This window comes from Pteropus vampyrus, unplaced genomic scaffold (genome assembly GCF_000151845.1).
Source record: "Pteropus vampyrus isolate Shadow unplaced genomic scaffold, Pvam_2.0 Scaffold114, whole genome shotgun sequence".
Lineage (NCBI taxonomy): Eukaryota > Metazoa > Chordata > Mammalia > Chiroptera > Pteropodidae > Pteropus > Pteropus vampyrus.
The window spans coordinates 3,545,332-3,568,468 of NW_011888895.1; the positions used below are offsets into that span (position 1 = coordinate 3,545,332).

General features: G+C 38.7%; 1 protein-coding gene and 1 pseudogene across 1 annotated transcript in view; both read right to left on the reverse strand.

Annotated features, from left to right (window-relative positions):
- Window positions 1–5,233: 5,233 nt before the first annotated feature.
- On the reverse strand, window positions 5,234–5,706 carry LOC105295852 (annotated as a pseudogene).
- Window positions 5,707–13,812: 8,106 nt separating this feature from the next.
- Window positions 13,813–23,137, reverse strand: part of IFNAR1 (interferon alpha and beta receptor subunit 1) — a 20,124-nt gene continuing 10,799 nt past the window's right edge. Inside the window, exons 6-11 of the mRNA XM_011365686.2 lie at window positions 23,103–23,136; window positions 20,053–20,252; window positions 19,789–19,946; window positions 19,127–19,277; window positions 18,112–18,254; window positions 13,813–16,925 (exon numbers count right to left, since the gene is read on the reverse strand). Coding sequence (XP_011363988.1) covers window positions 16,686–16,925; window positions 18,112–18,254; window positions 19,127–19,277; window positions 19,789–19,946; window positions 20,053–20,252; window positions 23,103–23,136 — 926 coding nt within the window. The 3' untranslated portion in view covers window positions 13,813–16,685. The remainder of the gene's footprint in view (window positions 16,926–18,111; window positions 18,255–19,126; window positions 19,278–19,788; window positions 19,947–20,052; window positions 20,253–23,102; window position 23,137) is intronic.

A 23,137-nucleotide genomic window follows, 5' to 3' on the forward strand; every position in this document is an offset into this window, starting at 1 on the left:
TTTTGATGAACTAGAAATGTTTTGACATGACTAACAGCTCATTTATTGCACAGTTTTTTTTAATCTTTTTAAAATTTTAATTAATTAATTTATTTTTATAGTGACGTCGGTTAACGAAATCCAATAAGTTTCAGCTGTACATTTTAATAGTAAGGCATATATATATTTACACTGTGTGTTCACCTCCATAGTTAGATTTCTTTGTGTCTCCACATATTTGACCCCTTTTACACCCCCATATGGTGGTGGTGGGGGGTAGGGTTTCAACATATAAATTTGGAGGAGGGCACAAAAATTGGTTGACAACGCTGAGACTGGAAAGTCAAAATTTAAATTTTAATAATGTGAGCTTAATTCAGGGCTTAACATTTTTGTCAGAGTGGTGAGGTCTGGGGATTGACTGCGTCCATGGCTGCTTACATTTGCTCCAGTTTTCAAAGGCTTAAACTGAAAGGTAGTAAATCGAAATTTCTGTCAAGATTTAGCGTTCTCAGCCCGATACAGCCCCCTCCTACAGGTGACTCCATGTAACGTTATGCCAAGTCAACGAATAGGACGTCATACCTTCAGCTTTCTTAACACTTTGTAATTTATCGAATACATCATTCATCTGGTAAGTCAGTTATTCATTTAACCACTAATTGAGTAACTGTGATGTGCCAGGGACTTTCTAAGTACTGGGGATGCTGCGGTGACTAAAAGAGATGAAAAGAAAAAAGCAAAACTTCCCGCCTTTGTGGAAATTACTTTCTAGTGGGGGAGACAGAAAATATACAAGATCCTTAAGTTAAAAAGTGTTTTCTTTTTTTCTAAAGGGAAAAATAAATCAAGGAAAGGGGATAGAAAAGGTGTGTGTGTGTGGCAGAGGGGATGCCATTTAAGAGAGTGAGCAGGACAGGCCTTTCTGAGACAATAGATTTGAGTAAAAACCTAAAGGAAGTGAACGTGTTCAGCCACGGGGATAAGTATGGGGACACGTACTCCAGGCAGAGCAGCTGGCCAGTGCAAAGGCCCTGAGGCAGGAACACCCCTGGCGTGCTTGGGAAACAACGAGGAGGCCAGTGTGGTCGGACAGGAGGGAGCACGCGGGAAATGAGGTCAGGGAGGTGATGAGGAGCCTTGTAGAGCATCGGAAGGATTTGGGATTTTACTTTGAGAAGGGAGCCATAGAAGGATTTGGGGGTCACAGAGTAGCGTGATCTGGCTTACAGAGCTCAGGGGGCACCTGGAAGGACTGGAGACAGGAGAGGGCTGAAGAAGGAGAGGAGCCTGGCCAGGTGGCAGCCGCGATGATCTACCACGAGGTGATGCCGGCTCGGGCCAGAGCGGGAGCCGTGCAGGTGGTAAACGTGGTCGGATTTGAGATATTTGGTGGTGGCGCTGACAGGGTTTCCTGACAGATCGAACATGAGCCATGAGAGAGAGGAGGGAGACGAGAGAGTCACGGGTTTTTGGCCTCGGCCACTGGAAGAAAGGAGTTGTTATTTATTGTGACGGGAAAGTCTGAGGGTGGGAAAGCTTGATTTGATTTCGAATCAGCATCAGCATCTCTCATTTGACGATGAAAGACTTTTTTAAAAAGGAAAATAAATGCGTCTGAAGCACTCGATTCTAGAATCTTCTATGTAATCCTGCAACCAGGAACTTTTCTAGAAACTGTTCGTCCATCACTGCTTATCCCAGCAACATCCCTGTGACGTGGTGTGAGGACACTCAGGATGTATTATATTATACCTATGGTGTACTTAGAGACAGCTAGTAGTTACTGATGCTTCCTGGGCTTTAAGCAGAGGGGGAATGGTTTGCCCCAGTCCACATAGCCAGTAGATGGCAGAGCTGGGATTTGAACCTGTTTGCTGGACCTTTGAGCCCCTATCTCTTTGGCACAGCCCAGAAATACTCCCTTGGCACACGGCTTAGTGCCTAACTGCAAAACTGAATGTTGTACCACATCAGAAAGGAGTGCTTGACGATAACTCAGAATTGTCCATGCCCATGCTCTAGCACGGTAGACTCGGTCATTTCTTCGCTCTTATGGCAGATGAGCTTTTGTTTCACACGTGAAAAAGTTTGCTTCCCTGCATTAGAGGAAGTATAACTAGACACTGCGTGATGGGTCAAGGGGAAATTTTCTAAATAAGAGACAGTGTACATTTGAGGAAGTGGGTTAACAGGCCACTGGGCCGATAGGCTCACAAAGAATCAGAGAGCTTGACACTTCTCCATAATAATAGTTTAAAGCCGAGGGAATGGCACAAAAGCAGGATGCGTCTTAAGTCTGTAATCTGTCCAAGCCGATGATCCTCGACCATGGTAACGAAGAGACCTTCACAGCGCGGGCACACAGCACACACGCAGAGTCTGTCGGGCGAATGAGTGTTCTTGGCCTTCTTTTTTTTCAACTTCCTTTCCCTGAAATGAAAAACAACAGAACTAAGAAGACCCAGGCTTCAGTTCACATATTTATTCTTGATGATTATTGACTCAAAAGATGTGAGTTGCAGGAAGTAGATACTAGTCACAGATGGGGCGGGGCTGCTTACAGAGGGAAGATTTAGGGTCAAACCCCAGTTTAGTTATAGAGAAAAACAAAAGGCAAGATAAATGCTTCATTTTACCAGTTCCTCGCTCTCAAAAAATAAAAACTCAAGTATTTTCCATATCATTATGATTTTAATGAAATCAAATAAACACTTCTCGCTTGGGGTAAATATGTACTTAAACCCCATAAATAATTGGTCATTTAAGATGAATCCTTTTCATTTCTAAGCCTATAGATTTGCTGACCACGCCATGTCGGCATGGCTAGGTTCTCTGCTCAGCATATCATAAGGTTGGACTGAGTTCTTGTCTGGAGGTTCTGGGTGGGGCGGGTGGGGAGGAATCTTTCTTGAAGCTTGTTCTTGTTCTTGGCAGAATCTAATTCCTTAAAGCTGTAGGACCGAGGATCTTATTTTTCATGTTAACTGTCAGCTAGTGGCTACAGGTCACCCAAAATCCCTTGCCATGTGGCTCCCTCCACCTTTAAGCCATCAATGGTGTGTTGAATACTTGGGCTTCAAATTTCTGACTTCCTCTTCTGTGATGAGCCAGAGAAAATGCTCTGTTTTTAAGAGGCTCGTCTGATTAAGTCAGGCCCACAGGGATCATCTCCCTACCTCAGGTCAACCATGCTGTATAGTATAACCTAATCATGAGCATAAGAGTCATCGTATTCATAGTCCTGGAAGCGCACAGGGCACTTACTACAGGCGTGGAGATCTTGCGGGGCAGCTTTGAATTCTGCCCACCACACCCAGGTTCAAGAATCTTGCTTCCTGTCGTTGCAAAATGGGTTGCCTGGGGAGCAGGCTCTGACATGGAAGTTGGCTTGCAGGAAGTTTAGTGGGAGTGCTCTCAGAATCCACTCTGTGCAGGGGAGGAGAAGGAAGTAGGACTGGAAAGAGGAAGCTCTGAAGCTGGACGGTCCTTCAGAGGTGTCCCAAGGTGGGCAACCCCTCCATGGACAAAACCCTGGTTGTGGGCTGCCCCAGGCAGACGGGTTCCCTGAGGGGGAGCCTGTGCTCTTCAGTGAGGCTCTCCCCGAAGCTACCGATAGTGGCAACACGACAGCAGGGGAGGGAATAAACTGTTCATTTCTGATCGGTGACTTCAGCGATGATGTTGCACTCTACAGCCCTCACTTCCACTCATCCAGTATTAATTTGAATTACATTCCAGATATCATAGTCCTTCATCTATAAACATTTCAGTATGTCTTCAAAATACAAGAAACCATGATATCATTATTTCCCCCCAAATAAATCATTCATGTTACAAAAAAGGCAGTTAGTGCTAAATTTTTTAATTGTCTCATAAACTTTATAGCTTTCTCTCTCTCTTCCCCCATTTCTCTGACGTTTACTTATTTCAGTCAAAGTTGAAATAGACAAAGTCTCTTTTCCCTTGCAACTGATTCGTTAGTGAAACCAGATCACTTATCTTGGAGGCTTGCTCACAGTTTGGAGTTAGCTAAGTGTATCTGTCCGGTGTCATGTGGCGTGCTTCTTTCCCCCCTAGATTTCCTGTAAATTGGTAATTGGATCTAAGGCTTGATCAGATCAGGACTGATTTTTTTGGCAAGACGTCTCCACAGATGGAGATGTGTTCCTCGATACGAGTTGCGTGATGTGTCTCTGGCGATGTTAGTAGCTGCTGATGTTTAACTTCTAAACAGAAATAATTTGGGGTGAAAGTTCACTAAGTAGCTTTTGACCTATAATTCAGAGAGAATTCAAAGACTCAAGTGACAGTAACACATCGAAACTCCTCCCAAGAGTCTCTCCTATTGCAAAGCTTCAGCCCCAAATACGGAAAACGGGTCCAGTGGGGATGTTGGACCTCGTCTCAACCTGGCAGGAAGTGATGTTCATTTGCAGATACCTGTACTAACTGAAGGAAGACATTCCATCCATTTCCATAAGAGACGCGTCTCTAATGAAATTTTACTTCTTATGCTTAAAATGATTTCTCGGAAGTATGAAATATTTATGTTTCGATCAAGTGTATACTACTAATAATCGCAGTAATAATTCAATCCAGAAGAAAGTTGTTATTTTTAAATATTTAATTTTCCCTGCCCATTCACTTTACTGGCCCTTTCTTCTTCCTAGAAAGTGACACCTTTGCAGGGAAGTCTAGCAAGATGTCATTAATTCACTTACATTTCCAGAGCAATATAAATAATTGATCATTAAGAAGGTTACAGGTGAATGTATGGCAACGTTTTGCAGCTAGCATTGCAGCCTCTGTGGACATGCGGCCTGTCTCTTAGTGAAGTAAAAGGCATATTATAAGCTGGATTCTCAGCTGTGAGTTTTGTTTGTTTGTTTGTTTTTTGTTTTTTGTTTTTGTTTTAACGTTTAGAGACTACGGTCATGGACAATAAAAAAAGAAATATATCACTTCATATACCTTTTTGTTGCAAAGATATATGATAGGTGATCAATGAACATATTACATTAAAAAACATTTCTGAGAAGAAGATTATAAATTCGGGGAGAGAAAGGAATGATGTAAATTTCAGAACCAATAAAGAAGAGTTTCTGTAATTTCAGAGTAAGTGATAGTGAGAATCAATTGCTTTGGCATTAGATTCCAGTGGATACATTTATGAGAGTGATAAAGTTTATTTACTTATTTATTTTTTACAGTGAAACATTTTTATATTTAAAACGAGTCAGCTGGACTCGATTTAGATGATCCCAATTTTGTTGGCAACATTCAAAGCATTGTAGTCGGGAGCCAGTCGAACACGTACCTTCTTCTCTCATCAGGTCTGACCGAGGTGTTGACAGTGCCCATGGTCAACGTCATAGAGCTTCTTCACAGCCTGTTTGATCGGGTGCTCGTTGACCTTGACATGCACAATGAACACAATGTTGTCCTCTACTTGCTTCATGGCTGACTCGGTAGTCAGGGGGAACTTGGTGGTGGCATAGCGGTCACTTGTTTCTCTTGGGGGTGCCCTTCTGAGGGTATTTGGGCTGCCTTCAGAGCCACAGTGTCTTGGGCCTTCAGAAGGTGGGTGACGTGTGTATCTATCTTTTTTGTGGCTGTGGGCGTCTTTCAGCACTGCTTTCTTTGCCTTCGAAGCCTTTGCTTTGGCTTCGGCTTTGGGAGGAGCGGGGGCTTCCTTCTTCGCTTTCGGCGCCATCTTCGTGAAAAGGGTTCGATGAAGTTTATTTTTAAGTGTTAATATTTACAACCTATTGGAAAGTACATCTTCTGCAACTATGTAAACTTATCGGGAAATATTTTAGATGTCAATTAAAGTGTGTGAGGAGGTATAACGCTTTACAAAATTCTTTTAGGGGATATGCACGTAAAATGTTTAAAAACTACATGCAATTTATCTGCTCTCCTTCTGAGTCCGAAAACATGGGCATTTATGTTCCCTCACTACTTAAGAGAAATGGGGAAGTGCTTGCTTTACACTGACATCAGCAAAAACTTGTGTGACTAACTGTATGCTAACTTTTGAAAGAGATTTGCATATAATAAAAACCGATAATAAAACATTTCTATACTTGTGTTCTTTGCAGCTAAAATAATGGCAGATGAGAGAACAGACTCCCTTCAGAGAAAAGAGAAAATAATATGCCAGGAAACAAGGATGAAACGGTGATTGTAAGTCTGCTCCAAATTTCTTTTTTTAAAATTAAAATCATGATGTCTTTTTTTCATTGTTTAGCTTTTCATCTTGGGATTCAGCTAGGTTTGTTTCCTCTCGATCTATTTTGACTCATTTTGTGTATGACTCAGATGATTTTCCCAAACTTGACCGTTTACTCCTACTGTTAAAATAAATAAAATACAAAGATTATTCTGGGAAAACATGTAATAAGATGAGGGTTTGCTCTTCATCAGTTAAAGCTACAAGAGGGACATCCAGGCTTGCAAAACCGCTAAACTATGACTGAAAAATCCTAATTTTTTTCTTTTCCAAAACAATTAATTACAGACTTAAAAAAACAGATAATTCTTTTTAAGAAATATGGTAAAAAACGCATAGCATAACATTTCCCATCTTAACTGTTTTTAAGTGTACAGTAGTGTCACCTGTAGTCATTGCTGTGCAGTAGAGCTCTGGAGCTTTTTCATCTTGCAAAACTGAAACTCTGTATCTATTGAACATCGACTGCCCTTTCCCCGCTCTTCTTAGCTCCTGGCAACCAATGCTTTTAGTCTAACTTCTTTTGATACCTCATAGGAGTGGAATCATGGAATATTTGTCTTGTTATTGGTCTATTTCACTTAGCATCATGTCCTCAAGGTACACCCATGTTGTAGCATGTGACAGGATTTCCTTTTTAAAGGCTGAATAATATTCCATTATATGTGTATATATTTTCTTTATCCATTCACCCATCAATGAGCATTTGTGTTGCTTCCACCTCTTGGCTATTGTGAATAATGCTGCAACGAACATGGATGTGCTAATATCTCTCCAAGATCCTGTTTTCAATTCCGTTGGATATGTACACAGAAGTGGGATTACTAGATCACATGGTAATTCTCTTTTTATTTTTTTTTGAGGAACCTCGATACTGTTTTCCATAGCAGCTGCACTATTTCACATCCCCATTGACAGTGCACAGAATTCCAATTTCTCCACATCCTCACCAACACTTGTTATTTTCTGTTTTTTAATAGTGGCCATCTCAATGGGTGTGAGGTGGTTTTGATTTGTATTTACTTAATAATTAGTGAGTTTGTGCATTTTTTCATATGCTTATCATTCGTATATCTTCTTTGGAGAAATGTCTGTTTATTCATTTTTTAAATCAAGTTATTTGTTATTTTGTTGTTGAGTTGTAGTTTTTTAGGTATTCTAAATATTAATCCCTGAACAGATATATGATTTGCGAACATTTTCTTCTTTCTGTAGGTTGCCTTTTCCCTCTATATTGTTACCTCTGATGTGCAGACGTTTTTAAGTAATTGGAGTAGACTTTTTTGTTTCTTGTGCTTTTGGTGTCATAACCAGAAAAATCATTGCCAAATCAAATGTCATGAAGCTTTATTCTTATGTTTTCTTCTGGAATTTTTATAGTTTTAGGTCTTATATTTAGGTCTTTAATCTACTGTGAGTTGGTACATTGTGTAAGGGAAGGGTCCAACTTCATTTTCTTTTACATATGGATATCCAACTTTTCCAATTCCATTTGTTGAAGAGATCATTCTCTACCTGTTGTGTGGTCTTGCACCCTTGTCAATTGTTTGACCATTTACGCAAAGGTTTATTTCTGGGCTCTTTATTCTTTTCTATTGGTCTATATGTCTGTTTTTATGCGTGTACCACACTTTTTTTGATCAACAAAGTTTTGTAACATGTTTTGAAATCAGGAAGTATGAAGCCTCCAACTTTATTCTTTTCCAAGATTATTTTGGTTATTCAGGGTCCCTTTCAATTCCAAATTAATTTTAGAATTTTTTCCCTATTTCTATAAAAAAAATGTCTGTGGGATTTGATAGGGATTGCCCTGAATCTATAGATCACTTTGAGTAGTATGGGACTTTTTAACCACATAATAAGTCTTCCAAACCATGAACACAGGATGTCTTTCCATTTGTCTTCTTTAATTTCTTTCAGCAATGTTTTATAGTTTTCAATGTATAAATCTTTAATCTTTGTTTATTCCTATTTTGTTTATTTTTCGGTGCTAGTGTAAATGGGATTATTGTCTTAAACCCTTTTTCAGATTATACATTGTTGGTGTATAGGTATGTGACCAATTTTTGCATTTTGATTCTGTATCCTGCAACTTTGCTAAATTTGTTATCCTGCCTTAAATTTCACATTCTGGAAATACAAACTTTTTCATGGAGAATTTTTAAATTAATTTTTGCTGGAACATAATTGAGCAATATAATAGATGACATCCTCAGCCATTATTCTGAAAATAAACATTTTTATAGTCACATCTTTTACTTATTCTTTCATTGACAGACATTAATCGAGTTTTACATATTCCAGTCACTATGCTTGGATCTGAGTATATATTGATGGATAAGACATTCTTGGTCTCTGCCTCATTGAGTATAGATTTTAGTAACCGAATAAAAACAGTGACAGACTGTGATAAGAACTGTGAAGAAAATGATCTAGGAGTCAGGTCAGGGACTACAGAGAGGTCTCTCTGGGGAGATGACATAAAAGCTGAGACCTGGAAAAAGAACATTGGTGAGGATGGGTGGGGAGGCACACTGGGGACACCATCGGGGGAGAGACCCCTGTCTATGAAGGCCGTGATGCAGGAAAGAGCTCCGAGAAACAAAAAAGAGGCCAGTACAGCTTGAGCGTAGTGTGCAAGGAGAAAAAAAGGTGGGAGGTGAAGGTAGGTAAGGTCATGCCCCTTGAAAAGCCTGACGAATAATATTGAATTGTGGTTTAGCAAAGAAACATCTATAGGGTTCATTGAAATCCATCTGCTTTCTATGTTCAGAAAAGTAGATCATCAGATGAACTCTCGCCAATACCTTGTCATGCCCCTGACCATGGTTAGACAAGATAGAGTGTGATTCTTTTCAGGTTGAGCTTTCTGGGGGAGTGACTGAACTATAGATGTGCTGTGTGATTGGGAGAAAGAAGTGCCAGATGGTGAAAATTAAGGTTCTGACTTATGTTTCTACTCCATTAGAAAGCTATTCCACATTCTCTTAACGTGATGTGCAGTCAGCAGGTTCAGTAGACATCGCAAAGTCTTAACATAACTCTGAACATACTGTCTTTGAGATGTAAGTAATTTTCAGTAACATAAAAGTTGGCCAAAAATAAACCCTCCAAGTAAAATGTGTATAGATATTCAGTTTCTTGGTTTGTCGAGAAGAAATTTTAAAGGTTTTTAGAGTATACCTAACAAACTAATTTGCCTATAATTTTGGGCAAAGTTTTTTTTTTTTCATCTGATAAAAGGGCTATTTTATCTTATCAAAAGTCGTTTGGAAAGGGCCGAGGCACAGCATTAAAGTTCCAAGCCAGCGTTTTTTCAAATTTCAGATTTATTTGTGCGGTATACTTTCTTCCAAAGTTTAAAAATCTGCTTTCACTTTTAATGGTATTCTTTAAAGAATAAATATAGGCATATTCTGTAATCATCAGAATGAACCTATTGTGTCTTTGTGTGTAGGATCTCCTTGGGGCATAGCAGAATTATTTTGATAACTTCCACATAATAGGACATAAACAAAGATAGCTTTTAATGTTATCTATTTCATCCAAACATGGTCAAATGATACTAACAATGTACTATACAATTAGAGATTCATCATAGTCTGATTGAAAAAAAGTAATGGCTAAATCGGTTCATTGCAGGGAGCATCGTTGATAAGCCATGCTGAACGCAAAAGAACCTTTGCTCCGACCAGATTCGTTATGCCAGTGGTAATTTAACTTCAACAAAATAATATTATTTTGCTTTAATTTTATTGTTTTGCAGCTTTGATTATAATTCGTCTATAAATTGGATTTGGTTTTATGGTTGTATGATAGCTACAAACTGAAGATTATATCTAGTCTTAAATTCACACATATTTAAGAAATAGGATAATAAAAATTTTTTGCCAACATTGAGAGGTGCCAAGAAACTTTTTCCTTTAAAGGGATCCCAACGTTTCTCAAGTTTGTGAAACATTCTGCTAAATAAACAGATTTGGTGACAAAAGATTGTCTGTTTTGCTCTTCTAGCTTAAAGTGCTTGTTCTGGTGATTCTCAACCCCGATCACACCTCAGGATCAGTTGAAGAGCTTTAAAAAAATACCCACGCCAATAGAATAGAAAAAGATATACTATGCAAACAGTAACAAAAAAGGAGCTGGATTAGCTAAACTAATAGCAAACAAAATAGACTTTTAGGACAAAAATTTTTACCAGAGATAATGACATTTTATAATGACGAAAGCATGAATCCATTAGAAGAAATAAAAATTATAAACATATACATATGTACCAACAGAGCCTCAAAATACACAAAGCAAAACAGACAGAATTGAAGGGAGAAATAGACAATTCAACAATAATAGTTGAGGACTTCAATATCCTACATTCAATGATGGATAGAACGAGGCAGAAAATCAACAAGGAAATAGAAGGTGTGAACAATATATAAATCGACTAGAACTAACAGGCATTATAGAACATTCTATCCAATAACAATAGAATACATGTTCTTCCCAAGTGCACATGGAATATTCTCCAGGATAGATATGTTAGCCAATGCAAAAAGTCTCAATAAATTTTAAAGGACTGAAGTCAAGCAAAGTATGTTCTCTGACCACGATAGAATAAAATTAGAAATCAATTAACAGAAAGAAATGGGAGACATTCATAAACATGTGGAGATTAAACAATATGCTCATAAACAACATACGGGTAAAAGAAGAAATCACAAAAGAAATTAGAAAATACTTAGAGAAGAATAAAAAGAATAACATAACATACCAAAACCCTGGGATGCAGCTAAAGCAGTGCTCAGAGGGAAATTTATAACTTTAAATGCCTCTATTAAGAAAGGAGAAAGATCTCAAGTTAATAACCCAAACTTCCATCTTAAAAAACTGGAAAAAGAGAAGCAGAAGAAAGTAAATAAAAAATATTAGAGTGAAAAATAAATTAGAGGATAGAAAAACAATAAAGATCAGTGAAACCAACCAATCTTTAACTAGACTGGCCAAGAAAAAGAAACACTGAAATTATAAAGTCAAGAATGAAAGAGGAGACATTAGTATCAAACTTACAGACATAAAAGGACTATAAGAGAATATTGTAAACAATTGTATGCCAAAATAATAGATAACCAAAAAAAAAAAAAGATGAAATAGATAAATTCTTTAAAATATACAAGCTACAAAAACTGACTCAAGAATAGAAAATCTAAATAGATATATAACATGTAAATAGATTGAATTAGTAATCCAATCCAACTTCTCACAAAGAAAAGCCTCAATCAGCATGGTATCACTGGTGAATTTTATCAAAAATTAAAAAAAACCAATACTTTACAAATTCTTTCCAAAAAAAATAAATGTTTTCAACTCATTCTATGAGGCTAGCATTACCATAATACCCAAAACAGATGACATCAGAAGAAAACTATAGACCAGTATCTTTTAGAATATCAACACGAAAATCTTCAACAAAGTGCTAGCTAACAGAATCCAACAACATGTAAAAAGGATTATACATCATGATCAAGTGAGATTTACTCCAGGAATGCAGGTTGGTTTAGCATACAAAAACCAATCCATACCATTTTAATAAAGGACAAAAAGAAAAAGATCATCTTGGTAGACACAGAAAAAGCATTTGATAAAAATCTGACGCTCATGATAAAAAACAGTAGGAAAAGGAGGAACATATACTAAAAAGTTATTTGTTGTTACCTGAAATTATAGATGGGGCACAAAGATGATTTCTACATGTTTATGTGATAATTTAGTAGATTTCAAAGAGAGAATGGTATACTTTTATGATTAAAAATTCATAATTATCTTTTTACAAGTAAAATAAATGCCAATATTTAAGCATTTTACAACAAAAAAAAGTTTAAGTATGTCCCATGCAATATTTGGGACATACTTATACTAAAATATTATTCGTTTATCTGAAATTCAAATTTAACTGTATTTTTACTTGCCAAATCTAACAACTCTAAAGGATATACACAGCCTTGAGCTACACACTGCCTCTTCATGTTTCGTTGTGACTCAGCTATTTAGGCATCTTTCTAAAATACCCTTAACTGTGAATCTAAACAGGGCGACTCGTCTCCCTCTAGTGGTGAATCCAGTCAATGTATGTACCTTCAATATCCCGCTTAATTACTTATGAAACACTTACCAAATGTCAGCTACAATGTTAAAAAGATAGTCTTTGCTTTCATGGAGCTTGCCATCAAGCAGAAGATACATACGGACAAATGCTATAAAATCTCTCTTAGGGAGCATGCTAGACAAATGTGCAGGTACAGATGAACAAAAAACTTCTAATGTATAAATGGAGGTCTTTTAGGAAGATTTCAGAGTGGATGACATACCTTTATTCTATAAAATTCAGAATCACCTTTTTTATAAGTAAAACTCTGGAGTATTAAAGCATTATAGAAATTGGGAATAGATGAGAATTGAGTATAAAAGTTGTATTATTATACTTTTGTTATATATTTAAGGACTAATTGTAATCTTTTAGAAAAACAGACCATCTTTCTATTGGAGAGATAGGAAAATGATTTTGATTTTCTTCTTATTCATTCCCTTTCCCTCAGCTCCTTCTTCTCTGATTGATCTAGACAGTTTTCAGGCGGAGGATAGGAGGTGGGGGCAGTGGGAGGCACCGAGAAATATTTAAGCCAGCTATTGAGAGGTGTAAGTTTTCTATTTCCTCCCTCCTCCCGACTTTTTTTTCTAAGCCAGAATAGCCGCGCCACCGTTTTCTTCATCCTCATCAATTATTGCGTCTTCATTCACATGATGTCCTCTGCTAGAACATGAGTTCCAAGTGGGGAAAGACCACAGGAAAGGTAGGAAACTGCTATATCCTTTGCATGAGACATCAAATTTCCCCTTCCTGCCCGTTTTCTCTCAAGTAAACAACATTCCTGTATTTTCTACATCAATAAAAAAATCCCATCACAAATATCCACACACATTTACGCGGCCTGCAAGACCTGTAATTCTTTGATTACCTAAACCCAAGACAAAAGGTAGTGAGACAAACTGGACGTTACTGGTATTGTTACTACTGTGAAGGAACAGCATTTCTTAGGCACCCAGAAATGAATGTTTGCTTCCCTGTCCATCTTGGAAAAGAAAAAATTGGAGGAAACTTATTAAAAACACTAATATAGAAAGGTTCACACTTGAATGTCAATTGTGTTCAGCTTCAGATTCAAATGTCTGTATGGCTGAGGATAATTTACATGTGGGATTGGAGAGTCTCCTTAGAAGGAGCTGATTCTGAGAAGTATTTGTAAAAAGCAAGCAGTTTAGTTCAAGCGAGCAGAGTAGGCAACACCACTGCAAACTCACAGGTTCAAGGCTGTGCTTCAGCCAAGTCTTAGGCTGGGGCTGTGGAAAAGAGAGAGCAAACAGACTCTTCGTCCAGGACAAGTGATGGATGGTGGCGACAGTGGTGGCTCCTTTGGGACTCAATGCTAGACGTCGGGACATTTGGCACAGGTATCAGCTCCCTCCGTTATGAACACCTTGTAGAGGCATCAGCTGCAGCACCTTTGCTGCACAGAAGTTTATTAAGTTCAAGCACAACGACAAAATCAAAGGCTTTTGGCCCCGATGTTTATTATATAAAACTGTTAACAGCAATAGGGTTTAAGACAAAAATACAAATGAAATAGAAGATATAACAGAAACACTGAAAACACTATGTCCTCCCACAACTCAGTAAACATATACACATTGTCAGAAACACCTACTTTGTTCAAATTTTTGTCTTTCATTCCTTTGTTATTCTCGGTGCATGTTCTACGTGGAAGGCACCGCATTGTTGCGGCTGTTGGGGACACAGTAATGAATACAAGAAAGTCCCTGCTCTCATAGGGCTCCCAGTCTCCTGGGGGCAGACAGACACCAGGTAAAACAAATACCTATCATGTCAGGTAGTCAAAGGGAACGAGGATGAAGGCGGAGAAAGGAAAGGTTCTGTACATGCTTCAAATTCTTAAGTGTTATCTGAGGCTGCTTTAAAACTCACAGCCTGAAAAAAAGATACAAATTCCAAGTCGTATTTTAAAATAGTTTTCTGTAGGTTACAAAATTCTGGCCAGACTCTACAGTTCACAGTTCTGAGCAGCATTTCTAATTTTATAACTAGAGTCTATACTAAGTACTTCATGGCTATACGAATGGAACATGGCCCGTATCACAAGTGCATACATGTGTAGTAGGTGTAAGCACACACGGATGTGTTCACAGACCCGTCACTGACACACATATTAATCTACACTACATATTAATGTAACATTAGTTCTGGCTGTAATGATGTAGATCTTCTACATAAATTCTTAGGTTATACCCAGCCTCTCCAAGAACTATCAATAGTGTGATGTGGAGGCTCTCAAGGACATGGTACTTCCAAGTACTCTTCAAAAAAAGACCACCTTACAAGCAAGCACATCTGATTAAGCTACATGTGGACTATGAGGAAGAACGGACTTGAACTGCACTTCCTGTCTGGAAGAAGACAAGGCGAAAGTGAGGATTTTCCTGTTTGCTGCTGCTGCTGCCGCCAAATACACGTTCCTTGAAAGCCAGGGAGGTCTTACAACTTGAAGACCTGTGCTCCCACATCTTCGCACCCTAACGATTTCATTGGTCTCTTTTAATGTCTGAGTTTCCCCTCCTTCACATCTCACACAGGGAACGTTTCTTTCTAGGATACCCAGTCTGAAGCAGCTTTTTCCCAGTGGTAAATCGAGGGTCTGTGTGCTAGACGGGACGGGCCCTGCATGAAAGCCAGTGGTGGCAGAGTGTCATGCCACGCTCTTAACGTCCTCTTTAAAGAAGCTCATTTCCACAGACAAGGCCTTTCCAAACGAAGGGCCAAACTGGAAGGTCTGCTTTAAACTAAACGTTTCTGGTCAAAAAGTTCAAAAGGTTGAGTGTGTTCTGGGCACTGCAGGGAGTCTCCAGCAGAGATCTGTGTCTCAGAAGGGGAGACCCTCCCTGGTCCCCATGATGCCTGTGAGGAGGCTGGACCACAAGTCCAGGAAAGCGCACGCTGGGCCCTGCAGAGCTGCGAGCATGCTAGGGTCCCGCTGAGTGTCACAGCCCTCCCCCAGGCAGCTGCCTTCACCTCTTTTCCCACCCGGATGGAACTGACCTCAGCGGAGACTCCTCAGTAAACACATGACCCACCATGCTCTGAGCAGCTCCTTCTTCTTTCTCTGGTCACCATGGCAACCACTGAAGTTGACAATTCTGCCCTAGATTTCCTAGGCTTCCTTCCTGTGAAGGATCTCCACAAATAACCCCAAATATCAAATAGTATAAAAATAAGCTATAGGTGGCTTTGAAAAGCATCATATAATTTTTTAAATTAGGTGTTCTTCCCACTTAGATTTTCCCCCTCACCTTGATAATAATTTGCACTGTCTTGAGTACATGCAGGTAGAGTGGAATACTGCTGGACAGTGCAGAGAAGCTGGCTTCATGTTAAAAATGACAGGTAAGCCATAAAAACAAACAATCCCATGTTAATAATTAAAAGCTGCTTATACACCTTATTCTTATTTTTCACTAAAGTCACCTGTTTCTTTCCTAGTGAATTATTCTACTTCTGTCTGTGTCTTTTCTACCGGTAGCATTTCCTGGTACCAAGGCTTCTTGCATACAGTGTCACTAACATCTACATACTCGCACATCTTAAAACTAGTAACTTCTCTAATTAGACAATTTTCCATTTTTCTATAAATTCAATGATTGCAAATTCTAACCAGAAGTGATTCTAGTAAGTTATGAATCAGGAAGTCTTAATGTATAGTAAAAGATTACCTGGTTACTATGATGTAGGAGCCAATATTCTTGGGACAAATTGACAGAATTCCCCTGACAAATCCCAAGGACTATGTTTCTGGCATCTGCAGATGTTTTCTAGAGCAAGCTATTTTCCAGAAAATTTCTTCAGTGGCAGTGGTATTCAGCTTTTCTAAAGAATTTCCTAAGGGTCTGCTTTAGCATCAAAAGAAAAGACCAAATGTTCTAAATATCTTCTGAAAAATAATGAGCAATATTGGGAATGGAGAATCCATGACACATGCAGCAACCAGCAGCATCGTGACATTAACTGTTCGAACATAATACTACTTTTCGCCACAAACAGCAGTGGCACTTCACATGTCATCAGAACGACAGTGGGCATCTTTCGGATTTAACTCATCTCATCTAAATAAGACAGGTCCAACGACAGGTCTTATAAGACATTACACAGGGAAAAGAATGTGGAAGACTTTTTTCCAAATTCCTGTAATTTCATTTGTCGTAAGTGGTTGTCTGTGTTTTTAGGACCTGTGATCGGATGTTTTTTTCTTCTCCAACAAGCAAATATCCTCTTGATAGTTACTGAGAGAAGCAAGGAGCTCAGGCTCCGAGTATAACTTCTACGAAACCCTCTAACAGAGCTCGTTTCTGTTCATTCAGTTTCCTCCTGTAGAAAGTCTTCACTTGTTTTACTTCCACTGTTTTCGTCTTCGTTCGAATAGTTTCCTGAATCTTGACTGGTTTGGGAATTATATATTTTGTGATTTTCATCAATTTGATTAGTTTCTTCTACTACAGAAATAGTGTCTATATTTTCAATTATAAAACATCTTTCAGTTTGTTCCTCAGAAGTGGAAAAAAATAGATTCTTTAGCGGCTGTTCGGAGAAACACTAATTGAAAAAAGAGAAAGAACAGAAACAAATTATTTAAAATAATAAAAATGTTTCCTAGTTCTAACAGCTTTAGTTTCTTAAGACCTAGAAAACCTGTCTTTTGGCATGCATATTAGAAAGCCAGCTAAGAGCCTATCACCTGCATGGTAATGTTTAGAATAAAACCATCGCCAGTGAGGTCACGCACATCTTAACACCATTTCCGGTAAGCACATGCAGAGTGTCCAAGAAAGGGCCACTGGGCTCTCAGGGGCAGGGACCGTGGGAGCACGGGGGAGGACGGAAAGGGGAGGGCACTGGGGCTGTGAAGCTTTATTTTGAAATAATAAAAATTTTTGTACCCAATCCACAAATTTCTAGGACAAACAATAAATTAACTTTTCCCTGTTCAGCTAAGATTAGCTGTTGTAACTAGCTAGTTATAAGTTCTTTAAATAGTAACTATGAGTATTAGAGAATATAGGAATGATATTTAAAAACTCGGGCAGAAGAGTAAAATAGTTAATATTCACAGAGCAGTTTTACGGGGCTAAGCCCTTCTGGTTTATCTTCGTTGCTTACAACTCTATGGGATGGCATCGCTGGCTTCAGCTCACTAAGAAGACTTGCTCGAGTTCGCAGCGCTCATACGTGCAAATACATTACAGCCTCTCAACAACCCACCTTCAGGCGTCTCTGAAGCCTGAGCTCTTAACAATACTCTCTGCCCTAGGCGAACACACAGGGCAGATTCTGTGCTTAGGTCTTCATCACTTAGTGCTTTCATGAAATACGCTGACCTCACAAGAGTGCCAACAAACAAGCAAACAAAAAACCAAAACGGAGAGGTGTCATGGGAGGAAACTCATGATTTGTTCTTTTATTTTCTGTGATTTCATCCCTAAAATACAATTTCTGCACTGACGGTAATGTTTTCCTCTGTGAATACAAAGACTTTCAATGGTAAAAACAAATCCCACAGTAGCCAAACTGCAGAAAAATATGAGATTCAGGACAAACTTCACCATCCCAAAGTTAGTTTACTAAAATGACTGTTTCCAAAGTTAGTTTACTAAAATTCTGAAGAAAATACCCAAATCAGTCTATATTATTTTCTAAAGAAAACATATATCCTGTTGAAATCAAATATATTTCCCCTCCATTTTAACAAAAATTCAGCTGTTGAGAAAGAAAAGTAACATACCTCGTCTATAGTGGAAGGAGGCTTACTTGATGGAAAGAACACATAATTGATAAATTTCAAGAAGACCCTCACAACAAAAAGAACAACTGGGATCAAAAACGCGACGCAAATTCCAGTTATAAGCCAGGTTTTGGAAGTAGTTCCTAAAAACGAATAAGTGATGTTTAGCATCAATACGTTTTGACACACAAATATGTATGTTACACTTTTGCAGTCAGTATGAAGTAAGTATAACCATGTGAAAGGAACTCTATTAAATGAAAATCTATTAAATAATATCCTCAGAAATATTTCTGGCAGCACTGAGCCGGCAACAGCTATAGGCGACGGCGTTTACTTTTTAAGGGTGGCCTGGGAAGTGAAGTAAGAGATCCTTAGCGAAGGATACGATACTGGCACACAGCTCCAAACATACACAGTGTTCTCCAGCACTTCCATAATATGCAGCTGGCACAATGTAAGACATTCTGTGACTAAGCATCTATAGGCTACACTAGAAAACTGAAACACAGACTGGGGATAAGCCTTTCTCACATAAAAAAAAATTCACAACTGAACTAATTAAGTGATTTCTACATGGTAATTATAATAAGGATTACATAAAAATTATTTAATACTAAAAAATTACAGGAAAGTTAAGTCTTTCCCACACACAAAAAAATTCACAACGGAACTAATTAAGTGATTTCTACATGGTAATTATATTAAGGATTATGTAAAAAAGTTAAAAGTCTTATTTAATACTAAAAAATACAACAATTACAGGAAACTAATTATGCAGATATTGGATGAAATATAAAGCATTCAAAAACACTAAATTCAGTGGAGCTGTAATACTATTTTCTAAAACTGAAAGACAGCTTGAAGGTATACTTTTTAAATTCATATAGTTCATGAAAAAATATTCTCTATATATTTTTTCAGTAAAAAGGAAGTATTTTACAATTTTCAATGACTTGATTTATTTTTAAGTCTAGTTACATTTTTTGGAAAAGACATAATGAAACGTTCTGACCTGGTTTTGTTTTCTCGCACACAGTATCACTGAAAACACTGCTTTTATTCCCCTTTGGAGTCTCGATCAGTGCTCTGGCTTTGATACAATATACAGTCAGCGGTTTCAAGTTGGGAAAAGTAAAATCAGCTCTTTCCTTTACAATTTTACTCTATGAAAAAATAAGTATATCATTAATAAAATTTAGTCACTTCATAAAATCAGGAAATATCTCTTTTCTGAATTCTTTCAATATTCAATCTAAGACTGGCCCCCTAAGAACCACTTTTTGCCCGCTTGGAGGTGCCCTGCCCCAGGGGTGTGTGGCGTGTCTGGAGGTGGTTTTGGGGGTCACGGCTATGGGGGAGTGCTGAGAGAGAGTGGGTTAGATGCATACTGGGGAATCGTGTAACGCACACTCCTGAGTTCTACCCCCGAGATTCTGACTGAGTAGGAATGGGCTCGGGGATCTCAATTCTGAAAGCCACTGGGGGCCCAGATGCAGGTGATCCATAACTCTGCCCTGCAAACAGGGAAAAATGCTAATATTTTTCATATTGTGAATATCTGAATTAATCGGCATTTTTTAAAAATTTAACAAATTTCTCTAAAATTTTAACTTCAAGCCTTTTTTTTTTTTTACCCAATTACAACTTCCAAATTATACTACCTAGTCTTTTTACCTCAGCATTTGAAATGTTTTCCCAAAACCAAATTTCATAAATTAGTGGGAAATGCTGGTCCACGGACTCGTTCTGAGAGCCTTCTGGGGTGCTGAAACAGACCCGCAGCGAGTTGTTGTTAATGGGCTTCATGTCGATGACTGGAGGAAGTATGACAACTGGAAGAAATGTGTAAAGTCAGTGTTAACTTAGATTAGAAAAACAATTTTAAGAATCTGTACCAAACTGAAGAATTATAATCTAAAGTAAAAACTATTGGCTTACTTTGTCTGTCAATATCAAATTTTTCCTCTTCAGACCAAAAGGATGTGTTATTTCCATCAGATGCTTTGACACGGATAAAGTAATTTCCTTTTGGGAAAACATTTTGGGGAAAGACACACTGGGTAGTTGTGACATTTTCACAATTCGGTATTTGTTTCCATTTTCCTGAATAGTTCTCAAGAATCTTTGTCATAAAGGCACTTTTAAGACACAAAAAAAATTTTTTTAAATTCCAAACACATTAATTTAATAAACATTTTTATTGAGTATCTATAATAGGCTAGATGTTGTTAGAAGCTAAGGTTATAAAGATAAATAGTCCCCACCGTCAGGAAATTCGCAATCCAGTGGGAGAGATATGTATACAACACTAAAGAAAACTGAAGATCTTGCTCGTGCGTGATAAATGGTGTGCTAGAGTTGGCTGATACCAGTGCACAGAAATAACTCACATTTTCAGGAATGCCATGAGCCAGTTGTTAAACACAGCCACTACTAAAAGTTAAATTGTGCAAACTTACAATAAGTAAATTATATTAAAGGTAATATTCAAAACTCATTTTGTCTCATTTTACATTTTATTACCTATGCTCAAAGCTTTTATGTCTCCTTCAGTCATACGGTGGAGACCCCATGTAATGGAGTTACTAGGCATCTCTTCCAACTCCAGGCTCACTGACATCATGTCAGTATCCTGAAAGTGGCCACGGTGGGAGGATTTATATCATGAAAACCGGCAAACACTATAAATAAGGCTTTTCCCATTTGGTGTATGCTAATCATGCACCAGCACAACCATGGGTAAGTGCTATAACAGAGACATACACCAGTGTTTTAACAGCAAGTCTCAACAGAGTATGGGCATCTAACCGAGCCTGGACAGGTCAAGTCAGTTGCTGAGAAACCAACAGCTCAAAGCATCTCGATTTAAGCCTGGAACTATAATAGCTTCCTAACTAGTTGGTCCCCGTCTTTAGTTCACTGAAACACATACAATGCAACCATCTTCACTTTCCTCAAATACAGACCTCATGCTACCCACCCCTCAACACAAAACTCCCAATGGCACCCAAATGCCTACGGGATAGTCTGAGGCTCAGCCTAATGCCATCCCATGCCCCTCTTTCTCTCATTGCTCTCCCATGCCCAAATGCTCTGCTGCTCTCAAGGCAGGTCTTGCCTACCGTGGTAGGCAAGATTCCAAGATGGCGCCCAGTAGTCCAGCCCCTGGTGCACACATCCTCCCCTTGGGCCTGAACGGACTCGCGAACTCCTGATTAGGCTACATTTCGCAGCAAAGGTGAAGAGATGTTACAAATGAAAGTAAGGTCCCAAATCAGTCGACTATGAGTTACTCAAATGAGACCCCTGGGTGAGCCTGACCTGAGAGGCTCCAGAGGTCAGAGATTCCCTCTTCTGACGCCCTTCAAGAAGCAGGCCACCAGGAGTTCTACAGGTGCAAGAAATGAATTCTGCCAACAAGCACACGAGCTCAGGGGAGGACCCTGAGCCTTGTGTGAGACCACAGCCCTGGCTGACACCTTGACTGCTGCCTTGTAAGACCCTGAGCAGAGGACCCAGCTAAGCCATGCCTAGACTCCTGACCAGAAGTCAGAGAGGTAATAAACGGTGTTTTTTAAGCTGCTAAGTTTGTGGTAGTTTGTTACAGAGCAATAGAAAACTAATACCTCGCCCTTACCCCAGCCTAATTTTAAATCCCTTCACATCCCAAGCTTTGCCTCGTGCTGCCGCCTGGCCTAGGATGCCCTCCTTTGTGCACTTTAAAACATCTGATTCAACAATCAAGGTCTGTTTACATCTCATCTCCTTCCAAATGGATTCCCTTCAGCCCCATCCAACATTGTATTTTCGATTTCTATAACCCTTATAATTTGTATACCACTCCTTGGTCCTAAATTACACTTAAGTCAGCTAACTGCTTTAGATTTCTAGAACGTGTTATATTCTGCTGTATCTTTACAATTTCTTCAGTGCTTTTTACAGTGTGGCAAGTAACCCCCAAAAACGTAGAGACCAGCCATCAGAAACCCCTATCCCTCTCTAGTCTGTAGCCCTATTATTTCACATACTTCTGAAAATGAAGCATACACAGATTACTGCAGCTTCCTGATCAGTCTGTGAGATTATATATATATACTGAGGGGCACATATACACATAAAGGAGTTTCCATTATACAAACTCTTTTGGTTTAAAACTAACACTAAAGGACAGGGCCATCTATCACAGCAGCGTCGGCTTTCCCTCGCCCTCGATTTTTGTTTCTTTCTAGTCTCTTTCTTCTTACTCTTCCTTTCCTGCCTTACCTATACTTGCCTTTGGTCCCTCTATTCCTCGTCCCTCGATATTTCTTTCTTTTTCACCCCTTTTCTCCCATAATTCACCTCCCCTTCCACCTGATTTTCCTCTTCTCTTCTTGTCTATTTATCCCCTACAATTTTCCATCAGTGTAAACTATGTGCAGGTCTCTTCCACTATGTGGTGCTTAGATATCCATATTTGTCTAGTCTCCACTCGACCACACAGAACACAGTTCTTTCCAACTTTCTTAAACTCCCACTAAAGTCATCACTAAAAAATTTGTCAAAACCACTGAAATAATAAAATGAGAAGGCTAACTTGAATTGAACGAGTCATAGTGACTGGACTGAAATCATTTCAAGGACTTATGGAAAAAGTGAGTCTGAAGAAAAGACCAGGGTCATACATTAAGCATTCCAGATTGGGGAAATACATACAACTAGCATTGTACCTTTTTTTTTTTTTGGTAAATTTTTTTTTTTTTAAAGAGCCCATAAGGACACTAGATATTAGACTATACCCATTTTACAACAAATGAAGAAACTAAGGCCAAAAGAGGTTAAGTGATTAGCTCAATGTCATCCAGTTAGTCACTAGCATAGCAAAAAAAAACACCTCTCATCAGTCAACGTGTGTGCAAGGAGTTGCAGGTGGCTGAAGTTGAGTGAAAAGCAGCATAATATACTGGGCAAAATAAACTGCAAGAGGAAATTTATGGATTAGAACTTACTGGAGCCACTGAGCTTGAAAAGTCACGTTTTCACG